General features: G+C 49.1%; 1 protein-coding gene across 2 annotated transcripts in view; it reads left to right on the top strand.

Annotated features, from left to right (window-relative positions):
- Asic2 (acid sensing ion channel subunit 2) overlaps window positions 1-20,574 on the top strand; it is a 1,069,930-nt gene that overhangs the window by 790,307 nt on the left and 259,049 nt on the right. Inside the window, exon 1 of one of the 2 annotated variants that reach the window (NM_012892.2) lies at window positions 11,870-12,592. Coding sequence (NP_037024.2) covers window positions 11,885-12,592 — 708 coding nt within the window. The 5' untranslated portion in view covers window positions 11,870-11,884. 2 annotated transcript variants of the gene reach the window in all.

Genomic DNA, 20,574 nt, shown 5'->3' with positions numbered 1-20,574 from the left:
ACACACTGCCTTTATATTCTGATATGCCTTAATCAGTTCAATGGCTGGGTTACTTCCTAACCTCCACATGTCTAATCTACCTCCCTCTGATAATCCTGGGTTATTACTTACTAAATCCTACATTCCATCTAGGCTGCCCTGGACACAGTCAGGCAACCCTCTTAGGCTGCTCTTCCCCAGCTCCTACATGGTGCCTATGCTCTCTGTCCCGCACCTTCTCAGGCGTGGTGTCTCCTCTCTTCCACCTCTTCCGGCATGGCAGATTTACTCTTCTCTTCCTCTCTGTCCCTAGCCTGGGAATCCTAAAAGTCCTAGCCTTTGTCTGCCCTGCCCAGCCATTGGCTGCCAGTACCTTTATTTACCAATCAGAACCAAGTCGGGGCGGGTTCCCAGAGGCTATATGAATGCAGATGTTCTCAGGCAAACAGTCTTGGGGGACACAAATTAACATGAGAATAAAGGCAGAAAACAACTACTGACACATTTGAGTCTGAAGTGGGTTGGTATCTGAGCTATGCCACCTACATGGCACACTGAATGGCCCTTGGCAAATAAATTCCCTCTGTGGGCTTTCTTTCTTTCTCCTGAAAAAAATGAGGAATAACTCTGGACTTGGCACTAACACAGGCTCCATGAATGGTTTTACAATAATAGCCAGTGTGGTCTAACCTGTGCCTAAGCCAACAACAAAGAGAATGAAACTGGAACAAAGAAACATCTCGTGTCTTCTTCGGTTGACAGGGATTTGTTGTGGATAACACTATCCATGGAAGAAGCAGTTATGAGGCTGCCTTAGAGATACATGTAACAGCTCTGGGTTGATATCTGGTTGCTACTCTGTTATTCCAGCCGCCCCCAATCTCCTTCTCTTCCTTTCTTCTATTTGGATAATCACTGGTCTATACCACGGCAGAAAGATATGCTACATCTCTCCGGGAGGCCCCTCCTTGGAGTGGACAAAGGGATAAACTAGATCTAGTAGACCCCAAGGCAATCGCTTGGCCAAGCCTTTTATAAATCAAGGAGGGTAAACAAAACCATTGGTGGCTGACACACAGGAAAGCCCCAGCGACCAGGGAAAGCAGTCTGGATGCAGCTTTTGATAAATCAACCCGGCCTTACATCTCAAAGCCCCAGCAGGGGGTCTGTCTGCAAGACAGACTCAGGACCCGTGAGCTGGTGCTCCCCAGAGCAGAGGTGAGAGCCAGGGCAGGATCGTCATGATCAGGAGGAATAGGGGGACAGCCAAGGAGCTGTGAATAAAACAGCTAATTGTACCTGAGGTTTTATATTTCATTAAATCCTATTTTAACTGCATGCCTTTTCATCGTGAGTGGGTGGTTACTGCTGAGAGGGTTATTATGCTTAACTATTTTAACAAGAGTTTTGTTATGCATAAGGGAGAGCAAATTGGCTAGGAAAGTGTGCAAGCTCCATTTCTCTACTGACTTTACAGCCCTGACCAAGCTTGCAAGCAAGACTAGGGTATGAAAGTCTGAGCAGAGAATAAAGAAGTGTTGGGCAAAGGTTGCTGGGAGGGCGGGATGTATTAATTAGACTGCAGAAACTGCATCAGCAAGACACCATGAGGAAACGAAGAACCCACCAGAAGTAGGTTCTGTGGACATGGTGAAGGTGAATGTTCTGGGTAAAGAGAATCCATGCCTTTGTCTGTCTGTCATCCTGTCTGAATGCTTGTCCAGTTTGGGCAGAAGTCACCCAACTCTCTACTAGTTGGTAGCATAAAATGAAAATGAATGCAAAACATCAGTAGACAGTAGAGAGTTCGCACATCAATCAAGAGCTCCTCCTCCAGATGCTCCCAACATACTGTCCTCACATCTGGTAGAATAGTCCTTTGTCACAATTACTAATTAGTACTTGGTATTAGCACTCCCCTGTTCTTCTTACCCTCGACCCCCATGAAGGCAGGGAGGTCATTGGAGCAGATGTGTTTTCAACACCAAAGATGGTGCCCGATCCCTCAGACATTCAATAAGCATCCACTTTTAGCAAATTACAACCAATATATTTATGACTGTGTACTCTAGACCAGACTGCATGGGTTTTACCCCAGCCACTGACGGCACATGACTTATCTAGCCTGTGCTTCTACTTCCCGCAGTACAAGAGAGCTATAAGGATGGCTCTGTGAGAGTTCTGATAGTAACAGACACAGTGTTCGGGTGGTGTCAGCTTTCTAGCATCTCCATCCCCAGCAGCACCACTATCATGGAGGTCCTCATCAGAGCGAGCGACTAAACTCTCCCTGTTTCCTCTTCTTAATGCAAGTACTTGCTCACTAAGATCCTATTTGGCCTTGGCATCTGTGCTTTTCCTGGTGTTCTGTCTTAGTCACTTCGTTTATTGGTTACAGAAACTTCTAAGTCCCAAAGTAGCTTTCTCTGTCATCCAATACTCTGGATACCCAGTGCTCGGTCTCTCTCTCTCTCTCTCTCTCTCTCTCTCTCTCTCTCTCTCTCTCTCTTTCTCTCTCTCTCTGTCTCTGTGTGTGTGTGTGTGCGTGCGCGCACTCGCACGCGCACGCGTGTGTGCACGCATGCTCATGTGTGTGCACACACATGTGTGCACATAAGAGAGTTACAATTAGTCAAAGGAAAATAAGCCAGAAAATTAATTCCTATGCAACGGCATCACATACTATATTTCTGAGACAGATATCTTTGCCTGCCTTGCTGTTTGAGGTTATACACATGAGAGCTTTTAGCCATTAGCATATCTGGCAAAGAGTTAAGGAAACGTCTGATGAGAAAGTGGCCAGCCCCACTTAGCTCCATGTCACAGAGCCTTCTAACCTTTGTGGATGGGTGAGCAGAATAATGCAAAGTAAGAAATTGGGGGAGGCAGCAGAAGTTGGAATGAGGTGCAGGAGAAAGGCAACCATGAAACCACCGAGAGTACAGAACTGGTAACACAGACGTGGAAACAAAAATATGCTGTCACTCTAGGGAATGGTGTTCACTGAACATGGCCTTTCAGGTGAAAAGTGAGCACATGGGAAGACCACACCCACATAGATGTGTTCACAAAGTCCTTCTGAAAGAACCACTGGAAATGGAGGAGGGAGATTCCTTTATGGAGAAAACACAAGTGGCCTCAGATGTGGAGAGGAGTTATTGTGGAATCTCCCTATGTCTTTCAGAACTACGTGGGTATAGTACTCATATCAAAGGAAGGAGAGAGAGAGGAGAGAGAGAGAGAGAGAAAGAGAGAGAGAGAGAGAGAGAGAGAGAGAGAGAGAGAGAGAGAGAGAGTGTTTCCTGGAGATTGAACCTAGGTTCTTGAACTCACTAGAGAAACACTTTTTCAGAAACACCAACCTTTCAAAGAGGATTTTAAAAATAGTCATCTGAAAGAGTGAACAGGGGATGGGGTTGAGTTTGGACCTACATTTGGTCCTGCTTTTATCAGTACCAAGCTGTGTGGTTTACAGGAAGCCTCTTAACTTTCAAGGTCTCTTCCACTGAAGTGAAAGGAATGAGCTTAGTTTTCTACACAGCCCCAATTCTAATTCTCAGTGCTCTTCCTTTGAAGACAACAGTGTTGTAGCCAAGCATCTACTGGCCCTGTGCAGAGTGCAGCAAAGCCCTTCCTTAGACATAGACCCTATGGTCTTCCTTCTGGATGTCATAGGCTCCCATGAGTGACTGACAGGATAAAAAAAATCATCTGGGAAATGTGAGGAAGGGCTCAGAAGAAGATAGCACCAAGAGGTTAGGTTTGCATAAACAAGGAGTCATTGAAGACAAAACATATGATCAAATGTTCAGAGGATGAAGGCACACTGAGTGTGGTGGGGGCGAGGGGAATGGGTGCATATGATGAGTTAAGAAGTCTTTCTCAGTCATTTTCCACCAGTCAAAAAAACTCCACTGCAACTGCTGGACATTTCCTTGGGTCTGGCAACAACACAGGCACCTCCAGGGCTCCAGGGTTCCCAAGGACATCTGCAGCATGGGATAGCATGGGTAGCATCAGAGAGCAAAGTTAGGCTTTGAGCCCTGATTGGTGAGAACAAAAGGGGAGAGAATTGGGAAAGAAAGGAAGGCAGAGTCACTGAAAGCCACAATGGAGAAATGAAGAAAAAGGGCAGGGACTTAGGTTTGCAGCAAAGCCACAAAACAAACAAAACAAAACAAAACAAAACAACCCAAAAAACCCTTCTACCCCACTATCTATGAGTTTTAATGTTAAAAGCAAAGCAAGCTAATTCTGTGGTATCCTTCCAAAGGAAAGCACACTTAGGCAAAGACACCAAGAAGCCACAGTCCTTGGGCTGCCTTGCCATCCACATCACCTCCACAAAATCCCAGAAGTAACAAAGCCAATAGATCTCAAGGTACCTGTGACAAAGACCAGGGGCCAGAAGGGCAAGATCTGGTGTACGAAGTGTTCGCTCGCATGGCCTGAGGCTAGAGACCTTAGCATGGGAGCAGCCAGCACTCAGGATTCCCCAGCCCCACAGCAGAACTAGGCAAGAAATGGCAAAAGAACCAGAACACCTCCTGGAGAAGATTAGCTGGAAGACTTCTTTAGGCACCCTGATGTGAGCCCCTTTAGCACTGAAGGACCCTGAGTCTACAGAGTGGTTGGGGTTCTCATGAGAGGAAGATCAGACTGTTTTGTAAGGATCCCCGTGGCTGAGGTCTTGGAAATAGAACTTCCCAAGCAGAGTTTCACACGGTGCTCTAGTATAGAACCAGACTAAAGCACTGTTACAAGAGGGTGACTGAAGGTCTCCCGTGGCAGGGAAGAAATGGGGCTAAATGGCATCTGATGCCTCACTGGTAGGGTCTGGGGATAAGCAGAATCACCAATGGCTTTGGTGAAGCTTGAGAAAGCCAAAAGAAGTCACATACCCCATATGTCCTTGTCTTAGTCACTGTTCTATTGCTGTGAAGTGGCACTATGACCACAACTATTGTAAAAGGAAGCATTTAACTGGGGCTTGCTTACAGCCTGAGAGGTTTAGTCCAATTATCATCATGGCCGGGAGCATGGTAGCATGCAGGCAGGAGCTGAAGCAGTAACTAGGAGCTACATCCTGACCCATAGACAGAGTAGGAAAGACACCAGGCTTGGCTTGAGCTTTTGAAACCTAAAATTCCTAGTGACACATTTCCTCCAAGACCTCACCTCCTAATCTTTTTAATCCTGTTTCACTCCCTGGTGACTAAACATTCAAAATATGAGCTTATGAGGGCTACTCCTATTCAAACTACCCCGCCCCCCACAGGCTTGCAGCAATGCAAATGTTTATATTCAGTCTGACTTCAAAAGTCAAAAGTTTCAACACTGTGATAGTTCTTCTGAGCCTCATGGCGATCTCTTGACCGTAATGTATCCTTCTGCAAAATCAAAATGAGAAAGCAGATCACATGCTTCCAACGTACAATGGCACAGAATATACATTGCCACTCTTAAGGGAAGAAAGGGAACATAGGAAGGAATTACTGGACCACAGTAAGAATGAAAGTCATCAGGGCAGACTCCAAACTGTGCATCTCTATGTCTGATATCAAAGTGCTCATCAGAGCTCCAACTCCCACCAACTTTGTTAGCAACACATTTCTCCGTTTCCGGCTTGTTCCACACCTGGGATGCAGCTCTTCTTGACATGCGCCCCACAGTTCTGGCATCTACAACAGCTTGGTGTCTCCAACAATATCCAGGCTTCACCCTCACAGCTTCATGTAATGGCCTCTCTGGGCATCCACACAGAGACGACCCTGACACGTGGCTGGCCTCAGGCATCTTCAAGTCACCGTCTTGTAACAGTTTTCCTTAGTCTCGGAGAAGGATTCCAGAGACCCTTTCTTGTACCCTTAACTCTAAAGCCAGAACCACAAGGCTGAAGCTACCCAGTTCTGCTAACGGCTGGGGCTGGAGTTTGGCCTCCTCCTTCAGTGAAGTCTGCGTCAGCCTTCCGTTGTTGGTTTCCTGCACTGCTGAAGCTTCCTTTTAATTCATTTGTTTACACGCTGGAAGCTTAGCTGGGTGGGACCTTGCCCAGAGATCACCATTATTCCATTTAGCATCAGGCTTTTCTTTTACCTTCCTATGTCTTTGAGCATGGACTTAGCTCCATTCCATTTCCTGGTTCTCCTTTTGTCCTAACTGTACATTTTGTATTCTTTTTCCCGGCCCCACTTGCTCCTTTTCACCGTAGATCTGCATAAGAATGACCACAAATAACAACAGGACACAGTCAATACCAGGCTACCTTGAAATCTCATCTTCCAATTCCATTAAGCCAAAACTCTTCTATTTAGCCTCTGGCAAGTTTTTAGGACAAGGACAGAAAACAGCTACATTATTTGCCAAAAGATTACAAGAGCAGCCTCTGGGCCACGTACTACTATTCATCCCATCTGAAACTCCTTGACCCGGGCCCTCAAAGCCCAACCCCCAGCATCGTCTTCCTTACTCCTTCTAGGATGGCCAGGTAACCCCTGCTTAAAACATCTAACCGGTTTTCTAATCCAAAGTCCCAATGTCTTCCAACTCTTTCAACAAACAGCAAGGCCAGGGCTATCACAGCAACCCCTAAGTCCCTGCTACCAACTTCTGTCTCAGTCACTGTTCTGTGGCTGTGAAGAGACACCATGAAACAAGGCAACTATTGAAAGAGAAAGCAGTTAATTGGGGGCTTGCATACAGTTTCACAGATTTAGTCCATTATTATCACAGTGGGGGACATGGTGGCGCGCAGGCAGACCCTGGAGCAGTGGCTGAGAGCTGTATCCTTATCTGTAGGCAGAGAGTGGGAGAGACAACAGATCCAGCTTGGACTTTCGAAACCTCACCACAACCATTAAGATGTCATGCACCTGTAATCTCTTCTCTTAGGGGCCAGGGCGAGAGAATTAGGAGTCCAAAGCCAGACTGAGCTACAACAACAAAATCATGTATCAACGTCAAATAGAAGTCAGGATCTTAGTTTAGGGGAGAAAAGAACTTATACTTGTGGTGGTGGTCCAGGATGAGGATTGAGTCCTAGGAAGACCCTACTGCTCTGCACACGACACACGGCATTACTCCGGATGTAGGTGTCAGGTGTGGAGTCCTAGATCCTGGGCTGATAAAGAGGCAAAGGAACTTTTCTTCTAAGGTTATTGTGGGAGGTCATAGTGCTAAACTTTTGTTAATTGGTGGTGAGGGTGTGACGGTCAGCTTATGCACGATCTTGTGGATTTGTTTGGCTGTCTAAGAAAATCCACCAGGAAGAAACAGTTAAGTCATGTGAGCCATGGTGTGGGAGGAACGAGGGGATGGAGCTGAGTTCTCTGAAAGTAAACACTCTTCTGCTGAGTAGCTGTGTGGCTTCAAGGAAGTGACTTGAGCTCTCTGTGGTCTCTCTGAAGAAATAAAAACACTATTTTTCTAAGGTGGATTAAACACTTAGAACATTGATGAAACTTATTTTAGTGTAAAAACATTTGAAGCCTTCCCTATGAATTAGGAAGAAAGGAAGGATGATGGTGATAATAATGACGACGATGGAGACAGTGATTGTAATGGTGGTGGTAGTGATATCTATTATAATGTTATTTAAAGAAGCAATATACAAGGGAGAAAACCTGGACATTGGAAAGACTTAGAACTCACTTTGATTCTGTTCCAAGCTGTTAGTTCAGCAAAATCCCTTCCCTAAGGGGTTAGAGATGGAAATAAGGCAAAATGTGTCTTATTCTGTGTTTGGCATGCAATACAGTTTCTAGGCATATTATTTCCTTTCGCCTCTTCTCCTGTATCAATGTGTGTCATCAGTATGTCTGGACAGTGAGATGAAAGGCAGGGACATAAATATGAATGAGATGTTGTTTCTGTCCTCAAAAGGCTCAGAGTCCTCAGGAAAGACCTGGACATACACCAGGACACTGGGCTATGACAAGAACTATGTCTGTGACATCAGCACAAGGTGGAAGAGTATAGGATCGTAGAGACAGAAGGACCAATCATCAGAAAGAATCAAGGGAAGCATCCTTTAGGAGGCAATGGAATTTGGAAGGAGAATTTTGCTGGACTGACTGAAGAGGGGGAGGCATCTCAGTCAGTCTGGGGGAACATGCGGTCACCAAGAGAGACACTAGTCTTTGCTTGGAGTCACGTTCTCTGCTTCTTTGTCAAGATCTATGGAGGCCTAAGCAGGATATCTCCACTAGCTTGTACCTGCTGTCCATTTGGAGAACGGACAGGGAAACAGGGTAAAGGTGAAACTTGATCAGCCCACAGTGGCATGTGTACACCTCAAGAAGGAAAGAGTCAGGAAAGTAAAGCTCATAACAGCAGAACCAACCAGAATAACTTTTGACAACGCATAACGTTGTGCCAGCCCAGAGTAAGGACGCTCGGATGCTTGCTCTGGATGCTTTAACAGTAACTGCATCCAGGCCCCTAGGCTACCACCTGGGCTAGAAGAGGTCCCAGAATTCCCAGGGTCTTTGGTCTAAGCCAGGAGTATTAGAATAGGAGGTTTTTGTTGAAAGTACAGTACACTGGCACCCTCAGAACTTCCTGCCAAAGCCAAAAACTGACCAAATTCACAACTGAATCTCAGCATTGTCCAGAAGCAACAGTTTCTTCCCCAGGCATATGAAAGGATAGATGAGCCAGGTAAAGGTGGCACACGCCTTTAATCCCAGCACTCTGGAGGCTGAGGCAGGTAGATCTCTGAGTTTGAGGCCAGCCTGGTCTACAGTGCAAGTTTCAGGACAGCCAAAGCTACACAGAGAAACCCTGTCTTGAAAAACAAAAGGAGAAAGAGAAGGAGGAGGAGAGGAAGGAGGGGAGGAGGAGGAGGAAGAAGAAGAAGAGGTGGTAGCCTTTGGATATGAGTAGCTGTGTACTTGAGTGTGAGCATGGACATCCATACACATGTGTGCATTGTGTGCATATAAACATGATTGAGAATGAATTCATTGTGGGTAATATACAGTTGTATGATTGTGTATATTTGTATACTGTGTATATATACACACAATGTATAATATGTACTGTATGTATATGCAAGATTTCAGCATGCATATTTGCATGTATATTCAAATGTGTCACATTTTGTATTATTTGTGCAGTTGTGTGAATTGTATAGGGCATGGGTATATATAGTATATGCTTGTGTGTGTGGCCATGTGTGCTGTGTGCATATGTGCAGTGTGTGTGACTGTGTGGATGAGTGGGAGATGAGGGGCTCAGAGACCGTCTTCCCCAGAGCCTAGATACAAGGATTTGCTTCATGGAAGGGAAGACAGGAATAGAATATTTCAGGTCAGTAGGAATAGAATATTCACCCTTGCCTTCTGCCTTCTTCGGAGAAAACTTCTGGTCATTTCACAGATCTGGCTGAATCCCACAAAAGTTGTGAATTCCTCTCTGTTCCCAAGTCCTTCGTCCTCCAGTCTCCTGTTGCAGAATTCTGATACTGCATCAACTGGGATGTCTATCTTCTCCTGCTCTGGTTCCTTTACCCATTGAATCTACCCTCAGAAATGCCTAGGAATCCTTTTATCCCAAAGGTAAGGAACTCAGAGGGCTCCCTGTCTCAGTGATGTTTAGAAAGTATGTGTAGAGTCCTTCTGTGTCACACCAGGGCAGCCATGGGAGCAGGATTGCAGCCCTGATCCAGAGGCTGAAAACTGCAAGACCCTGTGAGACAGTAAAAACTTTCTGGGCTTTGGAACCTGAGCCTTGAACCCAGCTAACCACTGCCCAGCTGTGGCACCTTGGGCAAGCACTGGCCTCCCTCGCATCACTTAGAAAATGGAGCCAGTTGTACCTAGAAACCACATTCAGCCCCCCTCTCCACCACCAAAAGTTTGAGCAGAATATTTAAAAGGCAGCATCAAAAGTTTAAAAGTGTCTGGGAGTTTTTGAAAGTCTTGAGTACTTCGTGGAGGGTTGATGGAGTCTCTTGTCTAGGAACACTGCCCCCTTTCCTTCCGCCCCTTCCCTTCACATCCAGGAAGAACTACTTTTGCCTGACTAAACACCTCCAGAGAAAGGGGCTGGGACACTTGAGAGGTTTCTAGAGGCAGAAGAGAGGATCTGTCCCTTGAGTCCAATCTGCCAGAAGTCCAGTAAGTTCTCCCAGCAACTGGGCCCATAGCCCTTACTAAAAGAATTCATACACATGCAAATCGGAAACCATACTCATTCATACCCACCAGCAAGGATGTGCACACACAGAACATACAGCCCATCATAGGCACTTTCCTACTTAGGACACATTCCAGCAGCGGCAGCACATCACCCACAGGCAGCTTCACGAATTGAAGACTTGGCACAAACGCCGGTTCATATATAAACAGTTCACATCCTACACACACCCCTGCACGACAAGGCACTCACACTTGTTCAAGTGAAGTGCCCACGCTGCACAGTCCCTTCTCTCTCCTGCCCATTTCACACGCCCAGGCATCCCCTCACATTTCTTTGCACACGGCTTGCACATAAACACAGTATTTTTACTACTCTCCATCTCTTCTGCAAGCCGGTACAACCGACCACATCTGTGCGCTCTCCCCTTTCCCCTGCAACTTCAACAAGAGGCTTCCCGCTCGGTGTGCAGCGGCCACAGTGGCCAGGAATTAAAATGCAGCAAGGAGGAGCCGGGAGCGTCAGCACCGCGTCTCCAGGAGCGCACAGCGCTCGCCTCGGCCGCCGCCGCCCCTCCCGCCCAGAGCCGCGGGGCCAGCGAGCGCAGTAGCAGGTGCTCAGAGCCCAGCAGCGCCAGCCTCGCGCGGCTGCTGCCCAAGTTCGCCCGGGGCCCGAAGAGGGCCGGGCCATCAAGAAAGGAGCGCAGCCGCCGCCACTGCCACCGCCATCGTGGACTTGGAGTCTCCTGAGGAGAGGAGCCCACGGAGCTGCGAGCTTCTATCAGCAGCGAGTCCCGATCAGCCCTAGGAGGTGTTGCTTGGGCTCCGCAGTTCCCAGCTCCCGGCTCCCAGGGAAGATAAGAGGCAAGGAACAGCACAGTCGGGATTTTCTAAAGACGATCCGTGTCGAGGGGAAAAGCGATAGTTTCCTGGGACCAGCAACCTGGTGGGGCCCGGCAGCGAGTGGCTTTCCGCAGGACGCCCTGAGAAGCCCCGGGCCCCAGACGACAGTAGACACCCCGCGGGACTCAGGAACTGGACTCGGGGAAGCCTAGGGACGTCTCAGCGGAAAGCAGTTCCGGCAGCCGTGAGAAAGAAGGGTCCTGGAGGAAAGGGAAGGAGGAAGTCGCCACTCGGCGACCACTCACCCCAGTACACACCCACCCCACCCGCCAAGCCTGGAGCTACGGAGCGCCTCTGGGGGCGCTCGTTCCTTGGCGCCTTCCCTCGCATGTCCCAGCACCACTGGGCTAAGGTCCAGACTACTGGGGTCCCCGAGACTGGCCAAACCAGGCATGGTGGCCCAGTGGTCTCTCTCTCAGGATCAGCGTAAAAACTGGGGTTAGTCGGCGCAGGGGGGACTCAGCTCAGGGTCCCCCGAGGTCCTGGACCAGGATAGGTCGGCGGGCACAGCGCCCAGGGATTGGAGAGGCGGCTCCCAATGGGGCCCCTTCGGAGGTAGTGCCCAGTGACTCTCGTCCTTCTGGAAGACTCGGGGCCAGCAGAGCCTGGGGGCGGCGGGGACACTCAGGAGAGGCCAGAGCTAGGGGCGGCAGGCCGAGGCGGCACTCAGTCCCGGGCGAGCGCCCGCGGAGGCGGCGGCGGCGACGCCGGGCGGGCATGCCGCACCACCGGAGCTCCTGTCGGGCGCAGGCTTCCAAGGCGCAGGCTGCGCGTGGCTGCTGCTGCTCCCACTGCTGCTGCGGACTCCCATGGCGGCTCCGCCCGGCCGGGGCCGCCGCCGCTGTCGCCAGCCTCGGGCTGAATGAATGAGCCGGAGCGGCGGAGCCCGGCTGCCCGCGACCGCGCTCAGCGGCCCGGGACGCTTCCGTATGGCCCGCGAGCAGCCGGCGCCCGTGGCGGTGGCGGCAGCTAGGCAGCCCGGAGGAGACCGGAGCGGCGATCCGGCGCTGCAGGGGCCAGGGGTCGCCCGCAGGGGGCGGCCGTCCCTGAGTCGCACTAAATTGCACGGGCTGCGGCACATGTGCGCGGGGCGCACGGCGGCGGGAGGCTCTTTCCAGCGACGGGCGCTGTGGGTGCTGGCCTTCTGCACGTCCCTCGGCTTGCTGCTGTCCTGGTCCTCGAACCGCCTGCTCTACTGGCTCAGCTTCCCGTCACACACACGAGTGCACCGTGAGTGGAGCCGCCAGCTGCCGTTCCCCGCCGTCACCGTGTGCAACAACAACCCCCTGCGCTTCCCGCGCCTCTCCAAGGGGGACCTCTACTACGCGGGCCACTGGCTAGGGCTGCTGCTTCCCAACCGCACCGCGCGCCCGCTGGTCAGCGAGCTGCTGCGGGGCGACGAGCCGCGCCGCCAGTGGTTCCGCAAACTGGCCGACTTCCGCCTCTTCCTGCCGCCGCGCCACTTCGAGGGCATCAGCGCTGCCTTCATGGACCGTTTGGGCCACCAGCTGGAGGATATGCTGCTCTCCTGCAAGTACCGGGGCGAGCTCTGTGGCCCGCACAACTTCTCCTCAGTGAGTTGCCCTCGCGCGCACCCGCCCCTTCTGACCCCGCGCTTCCCAGGAGTCCTGAGGCTCTTAGGTGGGCCCTAGGGACTGGACACCAGGCCCCTGTGAGTGTCACCACTTCTTGACTGGGTGTCACCTCTTCTCAGTGCCCAAACAGAACCCACTGTCCCCTGAGTCTTCAGTTGGTGGGAAACTCGGGCTTGGCTCTGTCTAGGAAGTCACCTTAATGCTGTTAGAGTCTCCTAGTACAGTTCCTTCCGGTGTCAGCTCTCAAACTCCTCCCTCTACTATCTGTGGTCCATTCTCTGAATAGTGGTCCCTCAACACAAGGTTCATGGGACTTAAAGCTATATATGTGCTTTAGAATTGTCTTAAATCGGGGACTTGTCCTCTTTGGGGAGAACCAATACAAAATCCCTTCAAAAAAAAATGGGCTAACGAGGTGTTTTAGGAACTCTGCTTAGGATCCTAAACACCTTATGATTTCAGAGTTCCACACGAAAGTCTAGGAGAAAACTCCGAGGACATCAATGACCACCAAAGTTGGGGACCACTTTTTAAGGCAGTGGCACCCTTCTGCGGATTGGAAATAAATAAATAAAACACTCCAAGAGTATACCCACCCACCTTGCTCCTTTGTAAGGTGTTAATGTGGATCTCCCCGGCTGAAAGAATATCCTTAGGTGGGAAAGTTGCCACGGGGTCAGAAATGCAAACAGCCAGGGCCAGGAGAAGCTGTGCTGGAGATTTGTAAGCCATTTGCTATGCTGGTTCCCCCACACTGTGGGTCTGGAGAACGCAGATGTCAGGCAGAAGGTATCTGCCTTGTGCAGTCTGTCTCAGAAGAGCTCTGGTGCCAGGACCCAGCGTGGCACAAGCCTGCCCAACTTTTCCTGTGTAAATGCCCCTTAGGTGGGCTCTGGCTTTTTCTACCAGTCCAGGGAAGGTTGGTGTGCATCCATGAGTAGTACTCTCCGAATGACCTCTTCAGGATTTTGTCTCTGACAAAGCCTTGCCTGGGATGGCAGAGTTGTCACGGTCGCAACAGGTGTTGGCTTGATGCTGGTTGTTCTAGGTCTCTGATTGGCTGTTCTGGTTATTTCTTGCCTGAGATCCCACCCTTAGCTTCCGCCTTTTACTCAGTTGAATTTTGCTATCAGACTAAGTATAGAGTAATTCTGACTTATCCCTCTCTAACCCATTCTATGTAGGGGGGTGGGAGTGGGGTTCAGCGTCCTTCTGACGGTCTCATCTGAGACTCCCTGCCTCTGTAAGCTAGGAACACAAGGTTTCTTCTAGAACCTCGAGTGTAATACATAAAAGTCGAAGAATATAGGCAGCAGCACCTGTGGTCCATTGGATTCTGGCTGAACACTGGTGGTGAGTTAGACTGAAGTTCAAGGTTACATTTAAGTAAGAGCTTGAAGTTGCGGGACACGTGACCTCTGCGAGACAATTCTGCATCGGCGAGTGGTTTGCCAAGCAGGTTGAATTGCCTTCTGACAGCCAGGATTGCCTTCCGATAGCACAGCAGACCCATTAGCAATGGCTGTCATCCCCATGTTTTAAATGAGGATGGAGCCGTAAAGAGCACTCTCATGCTCGGCATCGGCAGGCTCAGAGTCTAACTCAGCACAGCACCAAATTCATTACACAGAAGTCACGGAAACCCTCCTCTCTGATCCCGGGCCTAGCTTTATCAGGAAAACCTGAGTAAGATGTTTGCCTCCCACCCTGACTCCTCCCCACAAGTCTGGTGCCTCCTAGAAGCTGGGAGAAGGGAACGGGAGCCATCCCAAGTGGTCTTAGGTTAGGTAGATAGAGCCTAACATAAGTCTACATGCTGAGGACACACCACTCGGCTTCAGCCTCCCAGGCAGGCATGGGTTGTGTGGGATGAGGGATAAGGAGCTGAGGACAAGGGGATGAAAGCGCTACTTCAGAAAGGACCTGTGCCCTGGAAACTCAAAGTGACCCCTGGTGGATTATCATTCTGCTCATGTGCTGAGAGTTTCAGGCCCTGTAACAAAGCATGCTAGGGGTTGCTGTTTTTCTATCTGTAGACCTCAGAAGCGATTTCAGGGGAGTTTCTGACAGAGAAGACCCCATCAGAAACTCTTAACTGCCTGCTCTCTGGAGGAGCCTTTGCCATTCTTAATGGAGTGGCCTTGTGATGTTAGAAGCTGAGGGTGGGACTTCTGGGGTCACATGGCTGCTGAGAGTCTGAGTCTCTGTGTGTGTGTGTGTGTGTGTGTGTGTGTGTGTGTGTGAGAGAGAGAGAGAGAGAGAGAGAGAGAGAGAGAGAGAGAGAGAAGGGGAGAGAAAGAGAGAGATTGATTGATTTTTTTTTCTTTTTGTGGCTTGGAGTCTTTCCTGACCACCCACCAGCATCACACACACACACACACACACACACACACACACACACACACACACACACACACACAAAACAAAACTCATAGATAGGCTTCTTTCTGTTTGTCTCCCCCCCCCCCCCCCCCGTGTATGTCACTGTTTCTGCTAAGACTGCTTGCCTCTCCCTTAGACAAGGGAAAGGGCTGTGTGTAGTTTTACTGCTGTCTTCTCAGCACAGAACCTGATACATAGTAGATGCCCAGGAGAGGCTTGGAAAATGAGTATCTTCACGAGGTATCTGCAGGATGGTGTCTTCTGGGGTCTTGGTTGACTTTCTCTAGCAAATACCTGTAAAATGCATCTCCAGGGGGAAGCTGGCAGGCTGCGGTGTGGGAGCAGGCTGTTAGCACTTACTAGGCGCCCTGTAATTCTCATGTAAGACGGTGGAGCAACAAGTGAAGGGTGGAGCGTTTATGAGCGGACTTTCAGGGAAGGTACCAGCTGTCTCTGGTTAGTCCCACGTCTGACAACATGGAGAGAAACGTATTGCTGAGGGCAGTCCACTGGGCTCATTCTCCAGGCACACTCTGACCGTGTTCGCTGGTGCCTCTGGCTTTGTTGAAGCTGGGGAAGGTTTCATCACAGTCAAACGGAACAGTGCCAGCCTCTTTCTGAATACCGTGTCCTTTCCCTGCCATCAGCTGTGGACCTCAGCTCCTACTCTGGCTCCTCTGTAGCTTCTGGCAGCGGAGAGGGTAATCTGGGTAGGAAGCAGAGCTGGGAGGCAGAGCTTGGAGAGCCCAGGGGGGGCTTAAAAGAGAAACCAAAAGGCTGGAAATAGGAACAGGCAGGCCAATGCAGGGTGGGTTCTACTTCAAGAACAAGGGGTCATTGCCCTCTCAGGGAAACAGCATGCTTCATTCAGGAGGATGAGCCAAGCAGACCTGGTCTTGGACTTGAGTGAGGTCTGTCCCTTCCTGCCAGTATTCCCTGAGCAGGCGCTTTGCTTCTGAGCCTCCAGTAACAAGGTCTCTGCCTGAGAGGTAAGAGGAGATATTTAATGCAGTGACTGGATCATCCTTAGATGGCAATAGATGCTTGATATTCAGGAGCCATTGCTAAAGTATTAAAAAAAAAAACAAAACAAAACAGCTAGGTACTGTGTATTGGTACATGGTGGTAAGAGGTTCTAAGTATTATCACTGTAACTGTCATATCTTACCATGGCTACTTACTTGATTTTAGTCCTTGAATCAACCAGTACCTGTTATATGTCGACTCTGTGCCAAGGTCTTTATTAGATGCTAGCGGCATAAAATTAAATAAGGCTTGGTAAACACCCTTTAGCAACTTACAAGAGATATGTGAAACCAGAGCCAAGGGCAGACAGCGTGGGCTCCAGAGCAGAGTGGGGACTTCCGATGGCTTCCTGGAGGAGGTGACATCTGAGCTGAATCTTAAAAGATTACGTAGGAGTTCTAAGCGAGAGAGGAAGAGACGAAGGATCAAAGGAACAGTGTGCACAAATAAGAGAGCCCGAGAGGGAACACTAGGCAGTGTGACTGGACCGGTGCCTTCAGGGTCCCGGGGCAAGTTTAAAAAGGCAGCGGCTGAAGTGGTCCTGAAAGGTCCCAAGGCAATGGTGTGATCGGAACCTGGGGGCTCAACTAAAGTTTTGAAGTTTGCAGCAAAATTCTGATGTGTTTCCCTTCTGGTTGTTCTGCTATCATATTTTCGCCCTCATTTCTAAGCCTATTGAGGTAAGCCCATAGGTACCCACTTCACGCCCCCATCCGTTAGAATTAACCTTTAGTTCAGATTTGAACCATCCATCCACGCTAAAAGCCAAGGAATCAACATTTAGGGTCCCCCCCTTACTTTACCATATCAAGAAAACTGACTCCTATGAGCCAACAATCGAAAACAAGAAATGATTTGAGTAACATATTGCTTAAAATCAGCAAATTCTGCTGAAAGGATGCTAGGCCAGGCAACCTAGTGGCTGTAAAGATGGATAGCTTTAGGGAGTCAAGAAAAAAAATACTTCTCCCTTTATAGAGAGAGGAATAAATGAGCTACTACATGTAAAGTGCTTAGACTAGTTTCTGGCATCGAGCAAGCATTCGATAAATGGGAGCCGTTTCCATTTTTATTACTTGCATGAACGTTTACAGTGAAGGGCAAAGGCAGATAGCATCGGGCATCTGTGACAGGCCAGACCCTGGCCGCCTTGTTTCACGTCATCTCCATAGTAATCCTGGACAGTTTGTGATAATCCATGTGTTGTAAATGGAGGGGATGTCATTCTGGGAGGCTGTGCAATGTGTTTCAAGTCAAGAGCCAGCGGGTAGCAAGGCCAAGTTTAAACCCAAGTTGCCATGGCGGTGGGAGCAAATGCTCTCTCTGCAGCGGGATGAGAAGGGAGCAGCGATGGGGAGGAGATGGGGTGCGGCCTCTAAGAAGTCCGCCCGGCCTCTACTGGCCAGCTGTGATGCCTTTGGCCTCAGGACTCTCTTCTGCAATAATAGGATATGGAGCCAAATGGCCAGTGGGACTTAGCAGCAGAGTTCTCCGTTCAAACGGGCAGTCAGGGGCAGAGAGGGCTCAAATCCTGCAGATGGCTGGAGCGTCTCGGCCATCCATTTATTTTCTTTGCAGAGCTGAAGCAGTGATTATGGGGAAACGTACAGGTTATTGAAGTGCTGGAGACAGGACGGTGATTAAATAGACATTTATACCAGGAACATGAAAAGACCTCTACCGGTTATTTGACTTCAGGGAAATTAGTTTAGGGAATCAAATGTAAACTCTACCCAGGTCTGCAGATATCCAAATTGACCCACATCAGGCTAATTCTGATAGTGGCTATTTGGGGCCCACTATGGCCGGTCATGAAGGCATCAATCAGATACCTTCCCAATTGAGAAGGAATTGCTGGGAGCAATAACCAGGCCATTTGCTTGGTACATGTGTATCTTTGACCCTGCTGATTTGCTTGGGTAGATAGTCAGATCCATTCAACCGGGACTCAATAAATACTGTGTGCCAGTCAGTCACTGCCCTACCAAGATGACCATAAATCTAATATGTTTCTGGCAAAGAGGTCCTCAAAGGTCAAGGTGCTATATCCACATGGTTTGCTGTGAAAGGAGCTCTCTACTGTACCAAGAGCAGGACTGGGATCTTTGTGAAGCACCTGACCCTTGAGTCATATTTACTTTTTATCAGAGCCTCGCAGGTACTGTGGAACCCATTTCTCAGATAAGGAAACTGAAGCTCAGGGGAGGCACGGGTCACACAACCAGGAGGCAGCTCAGTATGATTTTTAACCAGCTCTTCACACAGTTCTAAACCTTCCAGCTTTTGGGTGTTGATGAGGCTAAACCTTCCTGGAAGGGAATCACTCAGTTCCTCAAGCCTTCTTGAGAAGTTTCTACTGATGGTTGGTTGGTGTGGACCACGGGAGTTCGGCTGGATTCCGTGACCTACACCCCTAGAGGGAGGAGAGATGGCTCCAGCATGAACTTATCACACGGTAGCAACCCTATGGTAGGGGCAGTGCTCAGGAGTAGGAAGTCTTCATTGTATTCCAATCTAATCTAAATGAATGAAATCGCTACAGTTCCTAGCGTCAATAAAGAGCTATGAGCCCTCCTCATTCTCTCCAGGACACCGATAACTTGAAAACCTGGTTGTTGCTGGTCTGAGATCCCACTCAGGCAAATTCTAACAAAAAAAATATGATTCATTCATAATTAGAACATTGAACTGTTGATAAAACAAACTGACTATGGATGGCCGGGCTGTTTGCTTCTCTCAGCGTGTCAAAAGTCTCCCTGACACCATTGTTTACACGGTTAATTTGCTTATTAAATTGTTTCCTCGGATCCCACACACACATGTGCTGAATTCCTACTCTCTACTTGGAACTTTTACATCCCTTGTTTTATTTCAGTCTGTCAATGGACCAGACAAGACGATGTTACAGATAAGGAAGCCAAGGTACAGGAAGGTCGCTGGAGATCATAGAAAAGAAGTGCTTGGGGTCCTGATGTCAGCAATCTTTGCATTACTTCAGAGTCATTTCCTTTTGGTCAAACAAGCCTGTGTCTTTCATCATCTCAGTCTAGAGAGGTGGCTATAACACGCATGTCATCTCAGTTCACTCAGTACGGATGAGGGTACCTATTGCTCTCTTGGCACCAAAGAAGGAAATGGCCTGCTTAGCACCATACACAGGGAACAGAAGACCAGGTAAAATTGCATCCGGTGTCCCCAGTGGACATTATAGGTTGAGCTAACTATAACATGGCAAGATTCCTAGATCCTCCATTCCTGCTGACTCAGTGGGTGGAGACAGGGCCTGTCATGTATTTCTCACGAGCTCCTGGTGATGCAGACAGTATTGGTTCATGATCCACTCTTTGAGATGCAAGGTTGTGAACTTCTTGAATTCCCAGAAAGTCAAGAGTTGTCACTGATGCAGTTCTCAGTCACGCCAGTTCCCCAGGTCTGTAAAAGCCTATGGGGGAGCAGCATTCTAGTGTGAAGAACAGTTGGAAGGTAGGAGGAGGGATGTTGAGTTCAGCCAAAGCCTCTGCTATAAGAAATTAGGATCGATAGCAATGGGCCCAGCCAGAATATCAGCCATACTGAAGTGCAAAGGTACTAACTTTGATGTAGCAGAGGTTGTCCCATGCAATGCTACTTCCGTTGCCTGAGCTTCCTGGGGAGCTTGGCAGACACCCCTTGCTAGGTTCCCTTCTTCCCTACACTCTGGGATACAGGCCCAATAAAATTTAAGGTCCAAATGTCTTGAGCAATGGCCCCATGAAGTTGCCTGTGCCCTCCTCTCTAGAGCGCGTGACTGTGTTACCTTTCCAGATGTTACCTTTCCAGATGCGTTGGGGTTAAGAATTTGACACGAGGCCGTCTTACATTATCTGGGTGAGTCCATTGTGATCATAGGCCCAGGTGAGTGAGAAAAAGAAATCAGTCTTGGTGGTGCAAGCCTGCGATTCCGGATATTCAGGAAGACGAGGCAGGAAGATCATAAGTCTGAGGCCTGCCTGGGCTAAAGTAAGTTCAAGTCTAGCCTGGGCAACTTAGTGAGATAGATAAAATGACAAAAAAAGGATGGCTAGAGAGAAAGCTTGCTGATAGGCTACTTGCCTGGTGTGTGAGGCTCTGGGTATGAGCTTTAGTACAGAGGAAAGGTCAGAGGGAGGGAAGGAGGCACATCAGCAAAAAGAAGGGCTGGGCAGTCAAATGTGAAATGTAGCCCCTGGAACAGAGAGAGTCAAAGAGAGATTTGAAGTATTGGTTGTAGAGACACAGGAAGTGACAGCAGTCCCTAAAAGCTGGAAAAAGCAAGAGGGAAAAAAAGATTCACTTTGAGTCCTCAAGATGAAGCGCAGCCTGGTAGACACCTTGGGAGCCAGTAAGACTCCCAGCAGACTTTGACCCTCATGCTAAAAGGTAATAAATGTGTGTTGTTTGAAGTGATTACAATTTGTAGTAGTTTGTTACAGAAAAATAAGAAGCTTGACCCAGCCAAACTGGCGTCAGATGTATACAGTGTATTCTAGAACAGATCGTCGTTTGCAGTAGTGAAGCAGGCTGGGTAATTTAGG

Source organism: Rattus norvegicus, chromosome 10 (genome assembly GCF_036323735.1).
Source record: "Rattus norvegicus strain BN/NHsdMcwi chromosome 10, GRCr8, whole genome shotgun sequence".
Lineage (NCBI taxonomy): Eukaryota > Metazoa > Chordata > Mammalia > Rodentia > Muridae > Rattus > Rattus norvegicus.
This window is presented reverse-complemented; position numbering and strand designations above follow the sequence as displayed.